The sequence below is a fragment of the Bidens hawaiensis genome, unplaced genomic scaffold (genome assembly GCF_021521415.1).
Source record: "Bidens hawaiensis isolate Kalapana, Puna unplaced genomic scaffold, B.hawaiensis_p1.1 tig00045327_1, whole genome shotgun sequence".
NCBI classification, from domain to species: domain Eukaryota; kingdom Viridiplantae; phylum Streptophyta; class Magnoliopsida; order Asterales; family Asteraceae; genus Bidens; species Bidens hawaiensis.
Genome location: NW_027498054.1, coordinates 94,106 through 119,408, shown reverse-complemented (window position 1 = coordinate 119,408; position 25,303 = coordinate 94,106). Strand labels below are relative to the sequence as shown.

General features: G+C 34.8%; 1 protein-coding gene and 1 pseudogene across 2 annotated transcripts; both read right to left on the bottom strand.

Annotated features, from left to right (window-relative positions):
* Positions 1–436: 436 nt before the first annotated feature.
* Positions 437–1,911, bottom strand: LOC143595560 (large ribosomal subunit protein uL23 pseudogene; annotated as a pseudogene). The gene is made up of 3 exons (XR_013146545.1): positions 1,858–1,911; positions 1,688–1,715; positions 437–771 (listed from the first exon to the last, which is right to left on the bottom strand). The product of XR_013146545.1 is annotated as a large ribosomal subunit protein uL23 pseudogene (transcript).
* An 18,595-nt stretch (positions 1,912–20,506) lies between these two features.
* On the bottom strand, positions 20,507–22,206 carry LOC143595558 (GDSL lipase-like). Its single transcript, XM_077074543.1, has 4 exons — positions 21,820–22,206; positions 21,512–21,736; positions 21,092–21,293; positions 20,507–21,011 (listed from the first exon to the last, which is right to left on the bottom strand). Exons 1-4 carry the CDS (start codon positions 22,204–22,206, stop codon positions 20,695–20,697), a joined length of 1,131 nt encoding a protein of 376 aa, XP_076930658.1. The 3' UTR covers positions 20,507–20,694.
* Between the last annotated feature and the right edge of the window lie 3,097 nt (positions 22,207–25,303).

The following is a 25,303-nucleotide window of genomic DNA, read 5'->3' as shown; positions in this document are numbered from 1 at the left end:
TATGTTCTAATATATTTATTATAACATCACAAAATTTTGGTCCAAATTTGACAAATTAATAAAACTTAAGGATTAAAAATATTCATGGCAAATATAAAGAGAAAAATAAGACAAAGAATGGAAGTAGCTTATGTTAAGGAATGGAGTAAGGAGACTCCATCCCACATCGGAAAAAGAAAGAAAAATAAAGCACTTTATAAGGAGAAAACATTCAATGGAAATATTCTTAAATGGCCAACCACTCTCCCTAGTCCTAGCGAAGGATGCAAAGCACCGACGCGCACCCGCGCACAGGCTCGGGTGAAGGGCGATGGGCACAATGTGGCACTATGATGGCGCACTTTGCACTTCGCACACTCGCATCGCCAAGAGCCGCCTTTGTATTTTTTGGATGATGAAAAGATCAAAATATTGCAAGTTACCAAAAGACCAGGGACTAAAAATGAACAGATTCAAAATTTTGCATCTTCGTGATACGCGAAGGATCCAAGTTAAGAATAAACACCAAAGTATTATTATCCTCAATCTTCTTCATCGCAGATTCAGTAGTCAACGGATACTTAAGAATCTGATAATGGTCAAGCTTGTTTCTCGGTGGAGCACTAATGCGAGGGTACTTAGGGTTTCTATCAGTCTTCAATGTTTTCGGCCGATGAAACGTCACCTTCGTCCTGATCTTCTTAGCCTTCTTTTTGAAGGTTGAACCAGTCTTCACTGCCTTCGCAGCCTTCAAAGCCTGAGCCTTCGCATCGGCTTTCTTTGTAACATCAGCTATAATCACAAATATTTTAGGTTAATTATCATTGAATTGCTGTAAAATTAGAAATTAATCGGCCCTAGTCGGCCGAAATCAAACCTTGTTTTTTTCTAAAAAAAGTTACAAAATTTATTTCTTTATTCTTTTTTACTTATTAATTTCGGCTAATCAGTGGCACTAATCGGTAATCAGTCCTAGCCAGCCCAAATCAAAATTTAATTATTTTTTACTGACTAATTCAGTTAAGAGAAAATTACTGTTTGCGTCAATGTGGTTTTAGGACGGAGGCACAATGAGTCCCCGAAATTTTTTTTGAACTGGCTGAGTCCTTGTGGTTTAAAAAATGAACCATTTGAGTCCCTGTGGTTTTAGTAAAATGAAAGTTTACCCTGAAAGTTAAGTAATGGCAGAGACTTAAATGGTTCATTTTTGAAACCACAGGGACTCAACCAGTTCAAAAAAATTTTTGGGGACTCATTGTGCCTCTGCTCTAAAACCACAGGGACGCAAACAATAATTTTCTCTTCAGCTAATTAGTAGGCATTAATCGGTAATCAGTCCTATCCGGCCCAAATCAAACCTTGTTTTTTGTAAAAAAAAAAATACAAAATTTATTTATTTATTTTTCTTTTTGAAAACGCAACCGGACCTTGGTTTTAACTAGTTAACCCCAGTTATTAATATTTGCCATTGATTTGCTATATTTATGTTTAATTGTTTACGCTTGAAGAGTTTAAGTATACCATGTGAACATTTATACAAGTAAAATTCATAATTATGTAATAACTTTAAATAATTATATAAAAACTCCAATACGAGGCTGGTTGGACCACCAGCCGACTAGCAAGTTCTACAACACTAACACTATGAATTATGAATGATCAATGCGTTTTATATGATTTCAATCGGTGAATTGAAAGAAATGATTACCTTTAGCTGGCGACATTGTTGATTAAATCTGCAGCGACAGAGTAACTAAAAATCATGAAATTAAATTAAAGGAGTTAAAAGCAATTAAAAGCGGATACATATATAAAGTTAACATGATGTAAATAAACTGTGTAAATAGAATTGGAACCCTAATGTAGATGAAGGCATACCTGCAAGATGGAAACGAAAGAACGAGGTCAGTAACGACTTAGGGTTTTTAAAATATGTTCTTTAATTCAGATGGGCGGTAATAATATTAAAGAGCCTGGCCCGAGTTTGCCATGTTGTAATGCTAATTGCTAAATGGTGCATGACCATGCTTTAATTCTAAATGGGCCTCTCCTGGATATGCACACATCGGACACTATCCAAGAAACCGAACCGGTTTGGAACTGATAGAAACTGTACGGGACCAGTATATACTTCTCACCATTGAAATCAATTCCAAACGAGCAGATTCGAACCGGTCAGAAACTAGCCAAAAACAACAAAAAAAAAACAAACTATCAAAGCCATTTTGTTTCATTTTAAAAGCTATTACCAATATTTGGTTTCATGTTATCAAGTTATAAAGGCTCATATATAGATGAGTGGGGATTTATACACTTTTGTTGGTTAACATTTTTGGATATATAAATGGCAACCTACAAGTTAAAATGTCCAGAGGATTCATAGATACTAATGCCACTTAATTTGCATGTTTCTTAACATGCGAATGTGCTTAGAGCATGTACAACGGGCTTCAAAGCCCTAAGCCTGAAAGATGTGACACACGCAGATGCGGAGGGCAACCCACCCGTTATGGAGAGAAGTCTGATGGGCAAAGTAGTTCCAGTGGCGGATCTAGACTAAAATCTCAAGGGTAAGTGTCCAAATTTTTTTTACCGTGTTTCATATAATGTAAACGAAACAAACATAAAAAGACGAAAATAAATAAATTTAAACACATGGGTGTAGTTTCCTCTCTTCAATTTTTGAATGCTTGAAATCGAGCCATTAAATCATCTTCTTTTACTTTATCAAAAGTTTCTTTTTCAACCTCACAAATTAATGCATTGTTCAAATACTCATCACCCTTTCGATTGGGCAAATCCGTCTTTGATAAGCTTTATTTTAGAAAAATATCTTTCAACGGTTGCTGTTGCAGTCGGTAAAACCAATGCTAGCTTCAATATTTGATAAAGCAAAGGAAAAGTAACGTGCTTTCCGGTTTCCACCATTACAAGAGTAATGTCACACATTCCATCCAATTTTGCAAATTTATCATATTCATTTGAAGTGTGATAGAAGGTCATAATATCATCCGAAATACATCATCTTTCTTCATTACTAAAATCATTCGAAAACATATCAGAAATGGCAACTATCTTGGATATGTCAAATTTAAAAAAGGAATCACAAGGATTTAAACCAGACTATTTTCTAATAAACTAGTTGAGACCTTATTAAATCTATTTCCAAATTTTTGAATTTGCATATCCAAACCGTATTAAAAACTTCAACCTCAAAATGATGTCGATTAGTAATAACATTTTTTTGGTTTCCTTGATTACCATAACTTTAACTTAAAAAAGATGTCAATTAATAATGTAAATAAACGAAAAGAATAGAAGAATCATACAATTTAAAATCCAAACATTTTTTAAACTAAATTAAATAAAAGAACAAAGGAAAAATAACTAAAAAAGAAAAGAAACATTGTATTAAGTAAAATTTGCACTGCCTAGACCATATATAACTAGTTGGTTTAATTGTATTATTATTATAACAATACTCGTTATCTTCTCCATAGCATTCTCCCATGAGATAATTTGCAACTATTGCTTAGATCTGAAAAAAAAAAACAAATTATCCAATGTAGTTTCATGTAGTTCCGATGTTGAGGAGGGGTAACACTATTTTTTCAGAGGTAATGATATACAAAAACCCGACCGAAAAAAGATAATTTTACACTAGCGGCTGAAAGTTGAGGGGTAGCGGATGTTACCCCTGCCTTCAAGGCAGGTCCGCCCCTGGGTTGTTCATGAGTCAAGCTCAAGTCGAGCCAGGGTGGTTTTGAGCTGGGGTTCGAAATTAAACGAGGCAACTTAGCTAAGCTTTAGCATGACTTTGAAGTTAAACGAGCTTAAGATTGAGCCAACGAGCCGAGCCTGGGTCGATTTTGTCTCGGTTACAAAAATAACCCAACTCAGCTCAGAATGTTTCAAATCAAGTTATTTTAGCTAGGTTTCTTTCAGCTTTTATAGAGCGAGCCACGAGCCCGAGCTTCGAGCCTCGAACTTTTTGAACAGCCCTACGTGCATGCGTACGAGATTGCTGGCGACAAGGTGAGCCCCTTTCTCACATACACACACGTTATATATATAGGGGAGGGTTGTTGTAAAAACAAGTAGTTTCTTAAGAAGACTAGGAATAAATCATAGTCATTGGATCATGTTAATCAATGGTTGAGATTTAAAATTACCAAAAACCGACATAGTTTTCTAAAATTACTCTTTCACTATTATAACCGACATAGTTTCCTAGAATTGTTATTTCACCATAGGTTGTAATGCCGTCATAAGTTGATCACACACAACTCACATACAATCAAGAAATCTCAACGGTGCATCATTTGCTCATTATATTTCGTATGATAAATTTTCTGATTCTCACAAAGCTTTCTTAATGTCCATCAATTCACATGATGAACCTAAGAATTTTTATCAATCTACACAAAACGAGAATTGGAAAGGAAGCAATGAAAAAAGAAATACATGCTTTTGAGCAAAACGATACTTGAACACTCGAAAACTTACCGAGTGGAAAAAGGGCTGTTGACTCAAAATGGGTATACAAAGTGAAATATAATCCAAATGGGGATGTTGAAAGATACAAGGCTAGACTAGTGGCCAAAGGCTTAACACAAATGGAGGGTGTTTATTGCCACAACACATTTGCCCCCGTTGCTAAATTGGTGACTGTTCGAACACTTTTACCCGTAGCTGTCAAATAAGGATGGATAATCCATCAACTTGATGTAAACAATGCCTTCCTACATGGTGATTTGTAAGAGGAAGGTTACATGAAAATTCCCCCAGGGTTCTCAAATAAATAAGAAACAAGAGTATGCTGGTTAAGGAAATCGATATACGACCTAAAACAAGCTTCTCGCAATTGGTACCACAAATTCACGACGAATCTTCTTGAACTAGGTTATCGGCAGTCAAAATCCGTCCATTACTTGTTCATATACAAAGCTAATAATGTCTATGTTTCAGCCTTGGTTGATGTTGACTATGTGATAATTGTAGGCAATAACAAAATATTCAGCACACCAAAGCCAATCTTGATGGAAGGTTTAGCATAAAGGATCTTGATAACTTATAGGACTTCTTAGGGATCGAAGTGTCTCATACTTATGAGGATTTAGTACTCTAACAAAGAAAGTACACCCATGATATCCTTAAAGACAGCGGACTTCAAGATTGCCATCCAAGTCCGTTCCCAATGGAGCGAAATTTAAAGCTTGATAAAGGAAGTGAAGAAGACAAAGTTGATGCAAACATGTATACATGACTTATGGTTTGATTGCTATATCTTTAAACCACACGAACTGAAATCAGCTATTCGGTTAATATTCTCAGTCAATTCGTGGCGGATACAAGGTAGAATCACATAGATGCTGCCACGGGGGTTCTTCGTTTCCTCAAGGCTACGCCAGGTCAATGAATTATCCTATCGAAGGATGGTTCATACTAATCTTGTTACTTATTTTGACTCTGATTGGCTTGGAGTTCCGTTAACCAGACAATCCCGGATAAGTTATTCACTTCTTTTAGGTGGGTTCGCCCATTTCTTGGAAATTTAAAAAGCAATCAGTTGTCTCTCGCTCCTCCATCGAGGCTGAATACCGTGCTACGATAGCGACAATAAGTATGGTTTTGTGGGTTCGTCGATTGCTTGAAAAGATTGGAATGCCTCCAACAGGGCCAACACAATTGTTTTGTGATAACCAGGCAGCTAGAGACATAGACAATAATCCCGTGTTCCATGAACGAACCAAGCACGTTAAAAGAGATTGTTATTTTGTTTAAGAAAGGGTTGATTCTAAGGGAATTTTACCAATGAAAATTAACTGAAACTGCAAATAGTGGACTTGCTCACAAACCCTCTCGGATCACAATTATTAAGGAGTTACTTATCAAGTTGGGCATTCGAGATCTACACGCTCCAACTTTAAGGGGAGTAAAGAAACATTTAATTTTCTTAAAATTATTTGGTTTCCTATTTTATTGTAACTTAGTCACCAACCTAGGTTTTCAGTTTAAATACTTTGTAATTCTGAGTCAACTGAATGAAATCAATACACAAACCTTTCATTAATTTTCATGTTTGGTTGGTAAACTTGTTAATGAAATTGGAATTCTCCTCATCTCCTCTCAATTCACCGCCACCCCTTCCATCCCACACACATGCACAAAAAGTTTCTTTAAAAGTTTTTATAAAAAAATAAAAGCAAATATTGTTTTTGGGAGAGGGAGGGAGGGTGTATTCAACACACCCCTCCCAAAAAAAGTAATTTATTTTGGTTAAAAGTAAATAAAAAAACAAAGTTCTTTTAGGGCGGGGTGGGTGGGTGGGTTGTGTTGGGCTAGCTAGGGATAAAACATTCATCATTTTTACCAGTTATATATTCTTCCAAGTAAGTTAATTAGTTATTGACAAGTTACAATCTGATTTAGTTATTTTAGAGCATGTTTGGGATTTAGTTTGAAAACTCCTTATTGACTTGTAAAAAAAGTTATTTTGAAAAGGCAGGATTTGAGGTTTTTAAACACTGTTTTTTAACCATTTTTAAAAAGCTAAAATAAAAAGGATTTTTGTGAATTGCCAAACACTTTTTAACTTATTGGCTTTTGAAAACACCAATAAGTCAATAAGTTGTTTTCAAACTCAATCCCAAACATGCTCTTAATGACGGTTTTCTTATGACTCATTACATTTTTAAGAGGTAGGCGACCATTTATCAACATGGTTTCAATTTTCAAATGAATATGACTTCTATCCCAACCTTTGTATTAACTTCTGAAAATGGCTTATGATCGGTAATCCTAGATCAAACCTTCAGCGCCTTAAAAAAATGTAAATGTGGCTCTCAAGGGGGCTCTCAATGACGAAAACGTGTGAAGTGTAAAGTGCACCATCAAAGCATTATATATATTGCGTTCATCTCCCATGCCATGCACGCGTGTGTGCGAGTGTGCGAGGGTGATCTAGGGTCCACCTAGTTAGGTCCATATATCCATCTTCTATACGGGACAAGTTCCACCCAAATTCTTCCTACTGGTACAGGTTTGAAAACACACAACTCGGGGCACCGATATCTTATTCTTATAAGTTTCGTTTTGGACATGGTTCGGTTCTTTGTGAAGCGCTCACATAGTAAACTACAATCCCGAATAGTGTATTTATGCAATAAACTACACAAATTTTATGAATTGAGAATAAAATATCTAATGTTATGTGATATTTACTATTTTAATATTTTACCCACTTTTTTCAATTTTAGCCCAAGACCAAAGCAAATTCCAAAAATAGCCAAACTAATCTGTCGGATCCGACAGAAACTGTTATCCGACGGATTAATGACCCTATAAGGACGCGCCACGAAGCATACTATTCCGTCGGATCCGACGGTTTACGGTTTGTCCGAAGGATTAATAAAACAAACTAACGTAATAACAAACAGTCGGATCTGACGGTTCAGTTCATGCTTACGTTGGATCCGACTGTTTATTTTGTCCGACGAACCCTAGATTTTTCAATGCGAGGGTTTTTGATTTTGAGTTATAGAGTGAAATTAAGCATATAGATGTGTCCTCCTCGAAAAACTAATCGATTTGCACCATTGATTTGATTGATTTTGTGGAGAAATAAGAAAGATGGGGAGGTTGGTTATTGACAATTAATCTGTTAAATGACACGAGATTATTGTTTTGTTGCATGCTTGAACCCCAAGTGCTATTTGCTTTTGTGAACTGTTTGAACTTTAAAATAATTGCTTGTTTGGCATTAAAAACTAAATCATTAATAGAGTGATCAACACCCTTAATAGCTACTTCATAATTTTAGAAATTGATTACATGTTACACTGACCACATACTCCTCGTGAGAACGATACCTGACTTACCCTAGCAATTTGAGTTAATTAGGTTTTTACATGACTCAAACGACGGTTATCATGTGTTACACTAATTTTTTAACCAGATCTTGATAAACGTGGTGAGAGATAGAGATATAAAATGTATTAACTTAACTCTATTATGATAGAACGTGGAGATATGATTGACATGTAATTTTTGACAAGATTTTTCATTGTCAACGTATGTGAAACTCACAATAAAGAATTTGAAAATATTAATTAAACAATATATGTATTGCGAATAATGAATCTTGCAAGATCTGTTATGAGATTTTTCGTTGATGATGGACATGTTGATGTGCCTACTCCAGTACTGTTTTTTTAACCATTTTTAAAAAGCTAAAATATAAAGGATTTTTGTGAATTGCCAAACACTTTTTAACTTATTGGCTTTTGAAAACACCAATAAGTCAATAAGTTGTTTTCAAACTCAATCCCAAACATGCTCTTAATGACGGTTTTCTTATGACTCATTACATTTTTAAGAGGTAGGCGACCATTTATCAACATGGTTTCAATTTTCAAATGAATATGACTTCTATCCCAACCTTTGTATTAACTTCTGAAAATGGCTTATGATCGGTAATCCTAGATCAAACCTTCAGCGCCTTAAAAAAATGTAAATGTGGCTCTCAAGGGGGCTCTCAATGACGAAAACGTGTGAAGTGTAAAGTGCACCATCAAAGCATTATATATATTGCGTTCATCTCCCATGCCATGCACGCGTGTGTGCGAGTGTGCGAGGGTGATCTAGGGTCCACCTAGTTAGGTCCATATATCCATCTTCTATACGGGACAAGTTCCACCCAAATTCTTCCTACTGGTACAGGTTTGAAAACACACAACTCGGGGCACCGATATCTTATTCTTATAAGTTTCGTTTTGGACATGGTTCGGTTCTTTGTGAAGCGCTCACATAGTAAACTACAATCCCGAATAGTGTATTTATGCAATAAACTACACAAATTTTATGAATTGAGAATAAAATATCTAATGTTATGTGATATTTACTATTTTAATATTTTACCCACTTTTTTCAATTTTAGCCCAAGACCAAAGCAAATTCCAAAAATAGCCAAACTAATCTGTCGGATCCGACAGAAACTGTTATCCGACGGATTAATGACCCTATAAGGACGCGCCACGAAGCATACTATTCCGTCGGATCCGACGGTTTACGGTTTGTCCGAAGGATTAATAAAACAAACTAACGTAATAACAAACAGTCGGATCTGACGGTTCAGTTCATGCTTACGTTGGATCCGACTGTTTATTTTGTCCGACGAACCCTAGATTTTTCAATGCGAGGGTTTTTGATTTTGAGTTATAGAGTGAAATTAAGCATATAGATGTGTCCTCCTCGAAAAACTAATCGATTTGCACCATTGATTTGATTGATTTTGTGGAGAAATAAGAAAGATGGGGAGGTTGGTTATTGACAATTAATCTGTTAAATGACACGAGATTATTGTTTTGTTGCATGCTTGAACCCCAAGTGCTATTTGCTTTTGTGAACTGTTTGAACTTTAAAATAATTGCTTGTTTGGCATTAAAAACTAAATCATTAATAGAGTGATCAACACCCTTAATAGCTACTTCATAATTTTAGAAATTGATTACATGTTACACTGACCACATACTCCTCGTGAGAACGATACCTGACTTACCCTAGCAATTTGAGTTAATTAGGTTTTTACATGACTCAAACGACGGTTATCATGTGTTACACTAATTTTTTAACCAGATCTTGATAAACGTGGTGAGAGATAGAGATATAAAATGTATTAACTTAACTCTATTATGATAGAACGTGGAGATATGATTGACATGTAATTTTTGACAAGATTTTTCATTGTCAACGTATGTGAAACTCACAATAAAAAATTTGAAAATATTAATTAAACAATATATGTATTGCGAATAATGAATCTTGCAAGATCTGTTATGAGATTTTTCGTTGATGATGGACATGTTGATGTGCCTACTCCAGTACTCCTTCAATGTTGTATTCGGCAGCAGAGACTTCCTCTTATGCGTTTGTGGCCTTGAGAGCCCAATCGTGGGTGTTTCAGGATCACATTTTGCGAGACAGTGGTATATGTGGGATGGATTCTGATTATTCTTGTGCTCTGGCTTGTCTTCGTGATATGATTCCAAACGTCGATTTTAGCAGTTTCTCTAACAAAGAGACCGCCCCCTCTAAAGCCCAGCATGCATTGGCGAACACTCTTTTTAGTAAAATTTTTCACGACATGGAGTCACACTTTAACATGACAAGCAGACAAAAAGCCATTTTTGAGTGTCTACAAGCACCACATGCTCAAGATTTTCTTCTTGCTATCCCTATAGATGGGTTAGGCCAGCATATATCTCCAGTGGAGTATCGTAATATCCTTAAGTATCGCCTTATGATTCCTTTATTTCTGGTTGATGAGATATGTCCTGTTTGTCGTAAGGCGTGTTTAGACTCATATGAGGAGCACGCGGTGCACTGTAAGGAGCTCCCGGGGTTTAAGTACCGACACGATCTGGTTAAGGATGTGCTCTTTGATATATTCAGGCGAGCTGGAATTTCTGTTAAGAAAGAAGCACCTGTGAATTTCCTGACTGACCCGTCGGAGGGAAGATCATCTCTTCAACCGGCTGACATTTTGGTGTTTGGATGGATAGGAGGGAAACACGTGTGTGTGGATTTAACAGGAGTTTCTCCTTTGGTGGGCCTAGGGAGTAGTGGTTTCGCGGACGGTCAAGCCGCATTAAAAGCTGCTTCAGGTAAGGTGGCAAAACATGAAAAGACGTGTCTTGACAACCAACATGTATTTATTCCTTTTGCTTTTGACACTTTTTGGTTTCCTCGCGCCTGAAGCTGTGGAGCTACTTACCCGTGTTCAGTGAGTCATGCATAGTAATGTTATGACTCTAAGATCAGCAAATATAGTTTTTAAAAGATTGGGTTTTGCGATTCAAAAAAGGGTAGCGGCGCAGCTTGTTGCCCGCTTGCCTTCTGTTTCGATGTAATCCAAAAGACATTAAAATTATTCAATTCAAAGTATTCATGTAAGGATAAACGTATGTTACCATGAAAAATGTTGTTTAAACTATACGAAGGATTTGGCCTTAAAAGAGTTTTGGCAATAATACCGTGATAAACCAAAACTAATATGGTAAAACATGACCTAATGGAGTATACAATATTGTCTCAAGGTGTCATAGGAGTCCACATATAACAATATTTTGATTAAATTCACAATCTAACTATGAAGAAAACATTTTTCAAATGCGAAGTGGAAATGTGTAGACCTTAAAGCGATAAAGCCCGTCATTCGAAAGACAAAATTATAGCTACTGTGTTGAGATAATGAGTTGACATATCGAGCCAAAAATACTTTAACTACTAACATCAATTCCAAATATATTGCTAATGACTAACATATAATGTCACATGTAGTGTTCCGGATCCGACAAACCAAGGAATTTGTAGGAGATTGGAGCTGTGAATTGAGACCAAAGCCCAAGAAAGACGCATGAAACATGAGAAAAGACGTAACCTAATGTGCCTTCTTATGTGCTAGCGACGGATTAGTAATGAAAGTTTGTCGAAAAATTGGTTTCCACATATAACAACAAACTTTGGAGTTACGCAAGTCACTAAAACGATGAAAGTGTTTTTTTACGGTTATATGTTGTTGACTTGTCACTATCTTTGCTAAATTATCTTATAGCAAGTGGCAAATAATGATATCAAAACAATGAAAAATTCAAGTTCTTATAGCAAGTAGCAAAAAATGATCACACGCATTTAGGAAAATCAAAACAGTAAAAACAGAAAGTCATCACATGGGTAGGCAAAAGAAGATAATATAGCCACCAACAAAATGGTAATTCTACAAGCCAAAATAAAACAACCAAAAGATTTATTCATAATAATATTCTAATGCATAAAAACTTTTGTCAGCACTTTATCCGTCTTCAGAGATGCCATCAACAGTTTCAAACCCTATTACCATTATCAATCAGAAAATTGCATATTAAAGCACCACCTCACTAAAATTTTAAAATATATATGACATAAATATGATGACAGTACCTGGTCTTTTCCAAAATAAACAGTCCTCTCCTCTAGTTGACAAGAAGCTTTAAACTCATTTCTGATGAGTTCTCATCATGTGTGGCTTATTGTGTTTTGGAAGACTTTGAGCTTCTAGTTTTCCTTTTAGGCATAGCTTTTTGAACTGGCTTTCGAGTGAAAATCTTGGCAGAAAGATATTATTAGTTTATAATGAACTTGTTTATAAGATAAAATTTTATGATAAAAGCACTGCTAAAACTTTGGAATAGTTAATGTAAATAATAATGATGTATTAAAGTTGATCACTTCTAAATGTCGAATCACTTGGTATTCTGTTTGGGCCTTTGGTTTTTCACTTTTCTTTAACTCATGCGTTGCGAAGGAGAAAACTTTTGAATTTACTCCCGTGTCACATCAATTAATTCCCATTTCAATTCACATATATCCTGTCTCCTCTTTCACTTAACCTAACATTTTTGTTAACTTTTCGGTTTTGAAAAAAATGATTTTATATGGAAACATAACTTAAAGTTTAGGAGACGGAAATTTGGCCCTGCAAAATTGAACGAGGAAGAGTTAAGGTTACGAAACATATTTGAGATGCATTAGATATAGCTGCACTTGGGCTCCGTCCTTGGCTATAAGATAAATTCGTTGTTTTATTTATTTACTTTTTTTTTGTTTTACCTTCCGAATGCATAAATATTAAAAAGTATGTTGCATGTGAGAAGATGGGTATGGTAGGGGTTTAGATAAAAATGCGTTCGTGAAAAACGGTAAAAACCCGACATGATATGCTGACGTACTAGCTCTGCATGTAAAAAGAATGGGTTTTAGAGTTACGGATAGTCTAATATTGTTTGTACCCCTTAGCATGTGTGGATCTTGCATTGTTGTGTGTATACCTTAATGTTTCAATTACATTGTGTGCAGTCCTTTTGCTGACAAAAAATGGAAACCCCTGTTCTGATGGAGGACATGAGTATTTTTGGGTCTTATGTGTTGCCTAGATGTGCCCAAATTGGGTTTTTCTAATACAGGTTCCAGGTATAGAACCGAGTTCGGGTATGATCGGGTATTCAAAAATAAGGTAATGAGAGAAACCGTGCAGGGTTTTGGTACATTTATTGAGGAGAAAAACTCAACCCTACATACCTTGTTAGGGTATGATCGGTTCCGGTTATTAAAAGCATATGGCTTTGGTTCCAGGTATTGAGATCAAAATACATACTCTATCTATACCCTATGGGTAGGGTTAGCTTCAATTTCTAGCATAGAATACTCGGGTAGTGTTTTTTTATTCTTTTTTTTTACTGGATATGTTTTTTTCGCACCTCTAATATACGCCTTCCCCCTCAAGGCTTAATGTATGCAGTAAAGAAAATTTTGAGTTGCTTACACCTCTAATACAGGCCTTCCCCCTCAAGGCTCCGATTCTTCTAAGCCAATATTTTTACATGCCTTAAGTCTAAAAAAACCAACCAACTTTCTTTGTTTTCTCACAAAAGTCTCCAAAGGGTAGATTTGGTTGGAGGTAATGGAATGAAGGGGGAATAGAATGAAAAAAGGAATGGAATGGGTAAGGGAATGAAATGGATCATTACCATTCATTTGTCTTGTTTGGTTAACCTATGTGAATGAAATGAATTATTACGTTATGTTGTTTGATATAAAAAATAGTAGGAATGAAACAGAAATAGTAAAAACACTCTTATCTCAAAATATATAGACCAAAATAATTAACTAACGAAAACGAAACTAACATAACTTTAGGATCTAGGACTCCCATGACGAATTTGAGGATCCAATTTTGATTTAGTTAAGTGAAAGTGGTATATAACCACAATAAAATGGTTAAATATGATGTGTGATTATTAATAAAACGTGTATGTTTTATAATGGAAAAATAATATACTGTCTTTGGCACTTTTATTACTAGAACAAGGGTTACACAACGATGATTAGACAAAATTTACTAGCTAGCAATATTAGTTGTTTGATTATTAGTTAGTTTAGTAACTAAGCGTTTTAAAGGATTAGAAATTTTTAAAATTATTTATATAAATCAATCTATTATTACGTAGTTTAATTTATTTGAAAATTTATTTACATAAGATGTTCAAGAGGACGAAAACAAATTATAAAAGAAAAAATGGTTTTTATATAATTCGAGGGTTGAGTTATTTTACAAAGGGTAACAAAAAATGAGAAGGATGATGAGAAATGACATAAAAGGAAAAACACATATTTTTTCTATTTACATGAAATGCACACCCCCCCCCTCCCAATCATTTTAAAACGTCTATAGCTTTTTCGTTCGGTGTTCTTTAAAAAAAGTTCACCCTAATAAAAGCGTTTTTAATCTTTAATATGAGTATGATTTTTTTATAAAAATAAAAAAATAATTATGTCATATCTTTCTATTTGTCATTGTGTATTATGCTCGTCATTTTGTCTCTCTATTTAACATTGTGACTTTATGCTTATAATTGTGTGTGTGTTTTTAAATGTGATAAAATATAAAAATTGTAATAGTAAAATAACACCGTTGTGTAATTCTAATATGTTATAATAATAAAATAAAAACTATATCTCATACATAAAAGTATAAAACGCAATGATTAATGCATATTACACAATAACATAATAAAACATAAAACACAATAATAAATACATATTGCACAATGATCTGAAACGTAAAATACAATAGTAATTACATAATACACAATGACCTTAACATAACACACAATGAACGTACACAATGATGAGTATAAAGACACAATAACGAACAATAGACAAAATAACGAGCATAAAGACACAATGACGTACCTAGAGCATATTTGTCTCCGTCATTAGGAATTGACAACAGTTTTTTTTGTTCGTTAGATGATTGCAACCAGAATACACACAAACACTAACCCGATTGGTGATTAAACGAAAGAGGAGGGCTTTGTTCCATGCTCGGTTCGTTTAGGATTGAGTCTTGCTTGCAGGGAAAGATTGGAGTAGAGTGTGAGATCACTAGAGCAGAAGTTCTAAGGGGCTTTTTATAGTTGAATTCGTCTAAAACATGGTTCAATTTGATTAATTAACAAGTCCTAGTCTTAAGCTCATACTAATGACTAATTGGCTGTTTTGATTCAACGTAAGGAGTAATAACGATGGCGTAATGATGAGACTAGGACTTGTTAAAGAATCAAATAAAATTGATTTTGGTGATTAAAGAATCAATAGCACAAGGGGGTGGGGGGTCGTTCACTCACACGCACCAGGGAGAAATCAAGGAAGAATAGGAAGTTTGCGGGCATGGCAAGTATTGTACCTGATGTTTCAAATGGTTTAAAACGAATTAAAAACAGAAACAAACTAACTACTAGCTAAATGAAAATAAAATACTTTTATAAAATGTTAACAGACTAGGTTTTCTACAAGTGTAATAAATAAATAAATAAATAAAATCTGGAAGCTTAAAAGCATGCCGGATTTCGGGTTTTAAAATAACGAATGTTATGTTTACCATGATATGTAGTCATAATGTCTTATCTTCAAGCATTTAAGTCATGTAAGGCCCGGTTAGCATTTTAATATTTTGCAAAAAATTGTGTTGTGATAACTCTCCTAATAACTTTGTAGCAATCATTACTTAATCATTTTTCCCCCTTTTTTTGCATTTCTATTTTTTTTATTTAAATCTAAACAAATAATATTTAATTAAATAAATAAACATTACATTAGAATAAAAAAAAACTACTCGGCTCCCTCGTCCTCGTCTTCATTAACACTGTTGTTGTCGTCTTCGTCTTCATCATCGAACTCGCTTTCGTCTTCATTGTTGCCCTCGTTCTCGTCTTCATTTTCACCCGGAAGGCGCCGAAACATTCAAGCATGTTAGACCAAATCATCCAAAAGAGCGTTATGCATTTCTTTTGAATGCATGAAATACATGTTTTCTAGTCTCTGTTCCAAAGTTGCTGGAACTGGTGCGGATCATCGTCCGGTATATAAGTTGGACATATTTCTCTCCTCTCGTATTCGATGATCATGTTATGCAATATGATACACGTATACATAGCACTTTTCATTCCTTCCAACAACCATAGACAACATGGATTTTTAACTAAATGCCAACGTTGTTGAAGAGCCCCAAAACACTCCACGATGTCCTTTCGTGAAGACTCTCGCACTTTTTAAAATAATCTCTTTTTTCGTTGATCGGGTCTTTAACGTTTTTACAATAATCGAATATTCCGGATATACCCTATCACCCAAATAGCAACCGTGTGGGTAGTAGTTATCGTTAGCTCAAAACGAAGCGGCAAGAATGGAATTGGAGATGTAACCCTCCATCACAGGCGATTGCTCCAAGACGTTTATGTCATTATTGGAACGGGCAACACCAAAGAACGCTGACCAAATCCAAAGGTCATATGAAACAATCGCTTGAAGACTGACTGTTGATCCTTTTTGGTCACCTCGTGTGCATTGGCCTCGCCAGACGATTGGACAGTTAGCCCATTCCCAGTGCATATAATCTATACTGATCATGCCAGGTAAACCATGCACCCTTGCATGCGCCTCGTAAATCCGTTGTAGATCGTTACAATTGGGTGCTCTCAGATAATACGAAGCTTATATTTTATTATTCCTAAATAAAATAATTAAAATCAATTAAAAAAAACTACAAGTGATATATCTTTTTAAAATTGAAATATACCGTAGCAGAAATACTCCAAGGTGTCTCAGGTTGTTTTATCGGCTATCTTTAAGTATTCGTCATTGATGTCGGTCATCTTTCCGTAGGCAAGCATGCGTATAGCCGAAGTAACCTTTTGGATTGCGGTGAATCGTAGCATCCTTCGACCATCCGGTTTTTGCTTAAAGTAATCAAACTTGCGCTCCAAATCTTCGGCAATGCGCAAAATAAATGTTTAGACAACCGAAATCGACGCCTAAAAATATTTGGGTTCTTGTATCTCGGCGCCTCATCGAAGTAATCTGCCATCAAACGAACGTTCGTGGCCAAACGGTCTCGTTCAATATATGCTCTTTCGTAACCAAGGATGGAGAAGAACGAAGAGAACTCATATAATTTGCTGCAAGCAAAACATCACTCGTAATCGCCTCTTCCTCCGCGTCGTCATCGGCTTGTTGGTCGATCCCAAAAAAATGGTTGCATATGGTAGTGGGAGAATCCATAGGTGTGATTTTGTAGAGAGTTGGTTATGTATAGAGTTTGAGAAGATAATTTTATAAAAGTTTGAGTTTTGATTGGAGAGTGGATGAATTATATGGGAAAAAATATTTTTTTAAATAGGTTGGTTGACGGCTAGTTCGACCACAAACCACTTCCATCAGCTTTTCCTACATAAAGTTGCACCCCAAAATTTAACCCAAAATGCGCGTGGGGGGGGGGGGGGGGTTAGGGTTAAAACGTGGCATAAAGCCACGACTACAGATAGTCTAAGGCTAAAAGAAAAAAAATGAATAATACACGAGCGAATCAATAATCAAATTGACACGTGTAACAAGTCCATTTTAATAAGGTACCCAGCTATGGTTGTAAAAGTTGAGAAAAAGTTATAACATAGTAAGGGTTATATGAGTTGATTATTATTAGATATGATATACACGTACGTATAACTATATAAGTTATCACAAAGTTGCCTATAAATAATGGCACGTACACAACAAATGCCAGTCCCATGTATTTTTACATATGCGTGAGTAATGGAGCCAAAAATAATAACAATAATAAACAAAAATTTATGGGGTGGACGTCTATCACTAAATATTGAAAGTTTTGTTTTTTTCAGTTTTGGTTTAGTTCAGGTCAGATAAAAATATAGTAAAAACCAATTCAAATTCAAATTACAAGCGAGCACACGTGGTAACGTTCTAATAATCAAGTATTCAAGAGAATAAATCAATTAATAAATCAAATAATCTAATAAATAATCAACTAATAATGTAAGATTTAAAAGAAAAAACTCAAAATTCTGACGACAGGCCGGAAGTCGGAACTAATTTTTGATTTTATAGTTCATATTTTATTCTCCATAGAGTAACTAACATCTTGAGCGAATACTTAGGCATGCAATAACTTTGGATAATGGAATATGGACAACTAGTTAACTACAACCACGTGTGTACTTATTGAGAATACACTATAGAACATGACTAAGTGAATCTTGTACAAATTTGTCGTGTAATATGGTGATAGCATGGTACCCGGCCTCTAGTTATAACATTAGGTAAGTTCCAGGTCTCCATGTTTTCATGACGACATGTGTATTTGATGTAAATGTGATAGTGAAATGTATTTTAATAGTAAAGTAAATTGATACGGTAAATTAAACGTGTTATATAGATAAAGCGACACATATATAAGTATATAAAAAATGGTAACAATTGTTAAAGAAAAGATGGTATAGTGTCAAGTTATAGAATTTGACGAGAAGAGTCCAGGTATAGGCGGGTTACCTACAGGGCTTTAGATGGAGCAATGCCTTTGTGGTTTGCAGGGCCGGTTTAACGTGTTTGAAGGTCTAAACCAAGATAAAAATTTGAGGCCCTTTCGAATGACAATTTTTTACTTTCCATTTGACATTTTTTAACCCAAAAACTAAATCAAATCAGACATATAAATCTAACATCTAATCTAATCTAACATCTAACAATACTAATAAAAAAAAATAATAGAGATGATGTGACAATCTCACATTCATTCTTGTTCTAATATCTCTTCTCATTAAGTCTACATATCCATAGGTTATGAGGCAAAACCATTTTAACAAATGGGTTATAATTTCCTTTCTAATTTTTCATCACATTCATCCTATCTCTCCATGGGTTATGGGTCAAAATAATTTTGACAAATGGGTTATAATTTTCTTTATAATTCTCTAATTCCTCGTTTTATTTATTCTACATATCCATGGGTCATGGGTCAAAACAATTTTAACAAATGAGTTATAATTTCTCTCCTAATTCTCTAACTCTCATTTCATTCATCATAACTATCGGTAATAGGTTAAAACAATTTTGACAAATGTTGTATATAAAGAGATTTTTCAAATTTGTAAATTTAAGATTATAGACTTCCTATTATTTGTACTATATATTTTATTTTCTTTTTACTTTAATTCTGTTCATTTCTTTCAAATAACATGCCTTATTTATTTTTATTATTTGACAAATCTCGTGTAATACACGGGTTCAAAAGCTAGTGTTAAATAAACAAAACTAAGTTGTTTAAATAAGAAGATGAAGGGATAATTCTAACCCAAATGAGTATTCTTCACTATCTTTTTCTTTTATAATATTAAATCCTTAAATTTTTTGGTGGCCCTATGAACATGGAGGTCCAAAGTGGCTGCCTTACTAGGTTGACCCTAGAGCCGGCGGTGGTGGTTTGCTACAGGTGGACAACTGGGGTGTTGTAGTTGGAATAATGACGATCATTCATGGAATTGTTATAGTGCAACCTTGTTAGAACGGTAGGTTCACTTATGTAGGGGTGAGCAATTCGTGGTTCCGAACCGCTAGAACCGGGGAACCGGAACCGAACTGCTAGATCCGAACCGTATTATTGTATTTCGGGTCCGGGTCCGGTTCTTAAATTTGGCTGAAAACGGTTCCCGGTTCGGTTCCGGTTAGAACCGACGGTTCCGGTTATAGAACCGCTAGAACCGGGTTAGGTTTAAACTTTGAAGATCATATTTAAAATCCTATTTATTTAGTAGGCTTTCATACTTTCATGTACGGGCAACCATCCACGTTCTCACTTTCCCAGTTACATTAAATCCCTTACAACATCATAAACAATAATCATCTTTCACGACCCTAAATCTATTTTAAAAAATAATTGTTTTCTGAAATATTTTGAGTTATTCTAATCTATTTTCAATCTAATTCATTAAAATATAATATGTTGATATATAATGCTTTATTTTGTGGGTTGTTGCTTGTTTCTTACACTTTCTAATATTTCATATTTAGAATTTTAATTGGAAACCGGTTCTGGCAAGAACCATTTACACAAGAACCGTTTAACTCGGTTCCGAATTGAACCGGAACCGTTAAAATACGGTTCGGTTTCGGTTCTTACATTTAGCATTTAACGGTTCCGGTTCCGATTCGGTTCTCGCGGTTCTTAACCGTTGCACAGCCCTACACTTATGTATAAAAAAGACGTGTTAAAGTTTGAGTGTCGTACTTGATAATAGTTTGTGTATGTCCATGTATATACCACTTACAATTTTTTTTAAGCATACGACATTGATACAAAATGTTATATAGTTAAATTCCTTTTCATTTATAATAATGTAAAGCTAGAATCATTCAACGCCGCTGACTTTTAGTATGTATATCAAGGAAAAGTGTAGGCCTTTCGGGAGGACGTTTTGGGCTAGGTGGTGTTGGAGCGGGTACCTACTTGAGACTGACAACCATCTATGCTATTGTTTTAAGACAATATATGTTTTTATTTAAGGATCTCTGATCTACATTGGACAAGAAAAGCCATTTATATCCGCTCCTATATCTAATACCTCATTTCGAATTTAAAATTATGTTGCAAGTGTAAACTCAAATACGCTTACACCCCGGGTTAAAAGATAACAAAGGACTAGAATATCTTTATTGAAAACATAATGTTGCTTATGTAGCAGTGGATTACAACGGACTAATAAGAGTCAAGTCAAATACTGAAACGGGAAACTCTAGACAACCCCCCATGCATAGGACTCACATTCTCTATTTGACTGAATGGATTATTACACCTTTATTCCAATGGCTAACTTGACTCTTTGAATTCATATCAACAGTATTGCACTGTTTTTTCTTAAGATGAAACAAAGTCTTCAAATTGTAAGGTGTTGTGACATTAGAGTCCCCATTCCAAAACAGCTCCGCGAATTGGCGGTTGGCAACTTCACTAGGATGAACAGAGTCGAAGAAAAGATAATCATTAACATTATCACATACTTCGAACTCTGGTACCCCCCTCTTTCCGCCACAACTATTTATTCCTCTCAAAGGACCACTACCGCAGCATGCTCCTTTCTTGAAACCTTCAAATCCAAATCCAAATCTTGAATAATAATAATAATAATAATAATAGTTGTTAATTGTTTATTAATTCATGATATACCATATCTTGATGGGTTTTTGATGCGTTTGTTAAGCTCTGCGTTGAGGTTGAATTTTGCATACATGAATCCGTCTAGTTGTTTTTCCAATTCTTCAAGCCTCTTGGAAAGTAGTTGATTGTGTTGGTTGCAAGTGTTTGGCAAATTAAAGGCCGATGGGATGGTAATGACACCAAATTTCCGTCCTCCTTTTTTGTGGATTCCCTTGAAGTAAATAAACAACTTCAACTAGAGAAAATTACATAAACAACTTTCAACTTTTACTTTTTAATAACTCGTGGTTTTAACTAGAAATTTAAAGTAAAAGTGAGAATGACAAGTAATTTTGAACGGCTCAAAGTTGAGATATTTGAAGTTCATGAGGAAATGAATGTGTAGTTTAAACACATTTGGTCTTGAAGTAAAATCCAAATAATGGTTACCTTAAACACATCAGTCATGTTTCCGATCACCATTCCCACATATTGTTCATGCGTATAGTGATAAAGAATACTGTCGTTGTTACTGACCGGATAGTCATTGACACCGCAGCTAATCATGTAGACGGCATTGGACAGAAGTTGGTTGGTTTTGGCATCGCCTAACTTCCACCTAAAATGTTTCTCTAAATCTCCAAAGTGACGTAGTTGTGTTTTGAGGTCAACCACCTACATCAATCCGTTTGTGAAACTAATCGAAGCATTATATGTTTAATATAGATAAATATATATAGGGTGGAAGTGATACATACAAATCCAGCATGAGATTCAACTAATGCACCGGCTCCTGCGGACGCAAAGTTTGCTCCATACACAAATTCATTATTTCCGGGTTTGAGATACGTAGGAATGAGAGGCAGTCTCGCATGCTCAGCGATGAAATCATGAATGAGACGGCCATTAGAGAATCTTCCGGTTGGAGTACTGAAGTATGAGATGCCATATGGCCAAAAGTTGGCTTGGAAGTCGGTTGTAGTGTTTATGTAGTTGTTGTTTCCAGAATCTAGAAGGGAATCACCAAAAACAAAGAGTGCGGAGTGTTTGCTGATTTGCCACTCAGAACTCAAGCAGCCTGTAAGCATCAAAAAACAAGAAACAATAATAAGTTGGACATTTGCTATAGCCATTTGCTCAAGCATTCAGTACCCTTAATTTATTTGCCATCAATTAACAACATATTTATAGGTAAGAACCGTACATGTTACGTAGTAGTTTAGACTAGGGGTCTAAATAAGTCGATCCTTTAATTTAAAGGAGACCGAGTACGGCACGCAATTATTATAGATAGTAACTAGATTTTACATACCAACTAATTTATATACATTTATGATGTTTTATATATTTTTAACTAGGTTTTAATACAATCTCACCCACCATAAAAACACTACTATCCAAGCCAACAAAAAGGAGACCCCTTTCACTATGTCAAATTGACATATACGTGTTTCCTTCTCATCCAATAGAAGCAAATAAAGTCTCACCACCTATATATGCACAAATAAAAGACTTTTTACACAAAATAAAACTAGCTATGAAATTATCCTGTGTTCTTTAAGAAGAAATCAAACAACAGGAGCGGCATCACTATCTGTTGTCAAACGAAAAAAATAATAATAATCATTTGACATAAAATGATTGATGAATATGTCACTCACTTGTAATTGCTCATTTGCTTGTGCATCTTACCTTTTCCCTTAATTTGATTTTTGGAGATGACCATGCAATAGCAAAATGCTAGTGCATATGCCATTTGGTTCAAGCCATGTTGAAGTAAAAATTAATGTAGCACGATTTCAATTTTCATCCCAAGCTTAATAAAGTTACACGGGTCATAATTAATGAACACCAAACAAAAGAAATTAAAACTATTATTAATTAAAAACAAAAGGTAATAATATAGTTTAACGTCATCAGACATTTAAGAGGTGTGGAAAGTGGAAACCAAGCAGATAATAGTGGAACATTTAGGGTTTGCAATCACTAACGGAACTTTGTTGTTCATACAGAATGCGGAGCTTGTTGTCGACTACAAAAATCAATTGAACCCAATAAGTTGTTACCAAATACCAATTGTTGGGCCTCGTTTTGTTAAGTCTTTTGTATTGTTAGTATATGTTTTGGGCATGTATTAGTGGTTGTATGTTATCGGACACAAGACCATGTAAAGAAGCCCATTGGACATTAATATAATGTAAAGAATACTCATGCATGCTTCCTATAAATAGGGAAGCACGACATGAGAACAAAAAGGCTTTTTGGTAAAACTTATCTTCTTGTTTTCTCTCTTGTTCTCACACACACTAAAAGCCGAACATAAAGGTTCCAAGATCCGAGACCAAGATGACTCGGTGTGATATTCCGCTAGCACCGTGTTTGGTTGATCTAAGTTAGTTGTTAGATCCACCCTTTGGAACCTACACCAATAAAAAACCCTAGAATAAAACTACAGGTCTCTTATACAAGTTTTTGTACCAATCACTTAATTTTGTTAAAATAGATTTTTGGAGAGTTAAATAACTATTAATATAACTACATAATAATTATCCATAGTACGTAAAGCTAAAATTTTAGATCGCTTAGCTGAAATCATGTTTTTTTGTCTCTTAATTATTTTTATTTATCAGTATAGATATAAAATATATTTATTCCTATAAAACAGCAATATGTTGATATTTAAATGAAAACTTTGTTTATTGGTGATATTTCAATTTCAGCTGTACGTGATATAATTATAATATTTTATTATCAAATTCGTATAAAGTGATATTGTATGTTTGTATTGTTAACTAAGAAATAATATATTTACTTAAATAAGCTTTATACTTATCCCTTGTTTGTAGCATAGTGATAGGTGACTTAGGTTCTCCAGTAGAGACAAAGTTTGAATCTCACTTGTGCTATTTTTCAATGGATATTGGCAATAAAAGATTTAAGCTAGACTTTGTGCAAAAATTGCCAGTTCGAACCCGGATCTCACCCGGGTTTTCGTCCCGCCGTGTGTTACGCTAAAAAGTTTTGCTCTTATAGTGGCACAACGATTGTCAAGTGGCAGTCAGCAGTATGGTTTCACGAGGAACGCCCAAGCCAAACTCTGAAGAGAGCGTGAGTCTGGTTAAGACACCATAGTCTGACTAGAGTAAGGTATCGTGGCTCTCCAAATTCGAAGAGCGCGGTAGTATAAATACAAGAAATTCGTTGTTGTTAGATACATATTAGCAAATCGATTATCCGATAGAATCCCCGGTTACTTAATTATATGTTTGTAATTTTTTTTATTAGATGGAAGCCATTAACTTTCTCTGTTGTTGGTGTTATATAAAGACAAAGCAAAATTAGGTTTTCAAGTTAGCGAGATCTACAATTATAATCGGTGTTATACTTTTCAAGGTAAGCCATAGATGTGATTATCTACTTTGTTTTCTTACAATTATGTGCATTTGATTATAGCTGGATCTATGCTTCTGATTTATTTTTTTATTCTCATCCTCGGCATCAAGGTAAGACTCTTTGCTTACTTTCTTAATCTAATTGGATTTTCTGTTATTAATCATGCTTTTGAAGATTAATTTTAATCCATTGATGTACTACAAATGTTTTACGGATCAGTTCTCAAGTGGTTATGTATACAATCAATTGAACATTTAACACTAAGCACAATAACACATAAGTTTCCGCAGTCCCTATTTTCCTTAGCAGTCTAAGTAATCAAGCTCTAATCAAACATCATTGTTGTATACAACTATTATAGGTATCGATGAGGTGCCATGTTCGTGGTAAGTTAGCTGCTGCTCCTAAACAAATGGAGTTTAAAATTTAAATCATGTATTAAAAGTTTAGATTCATTGTATGTTTTGTTGACAGACAATTCTAAAGGCGTTATCTGGAGCCATTTTTAACATTGACGTCGCGTACTACCGCTCTCTTCTTTCTTCTGTTAGTATTTTTTTAATTCACTACGGACCATCTTATTCTAATATGCATATTATTTAGATTTATACTTTCTAGATATGTGAAATGAGCTTGTGATAGTGTTTGGACTACTTTGCTTTTGCTATATTAGTATTTTAGAAAATTAGAAATTAAAATCTTGCTCAACCTCTGTCCTTTTTATTAAACGTTGTCATGTCTGTGTAACTTCACTTTGTTCTATATCTACGTTTACAACTACTTTGCTTTTGTCGCAACTCCTGGTGTCCTATTTCTACGTGTACTTTTCTTCGCATGGGTGAGTTCTCT

Coding starts and splice junctions, on each gene's coding strand:
- LOC143595558 (XM_077074543.1), bottom strand. CDS start 22,206: ATGCTTGAGCAAATGGCTATAGCAAATGTCCAACTTATTATTGTTTCT. Junction 21,737..21,819: donor TTGAATCTCATGCTGGATTT/GTATGTATCACT, acceptor GGATTGATGTAG/GTGGTTGACCTCAAAACACA. Junction 21,294..21,511: donor ACATGACTGATGTGTTTAAG/GTAACCATTATT, acceptor ATTTACTTCAAG/GGAATCCACAAAAAAGGAGG.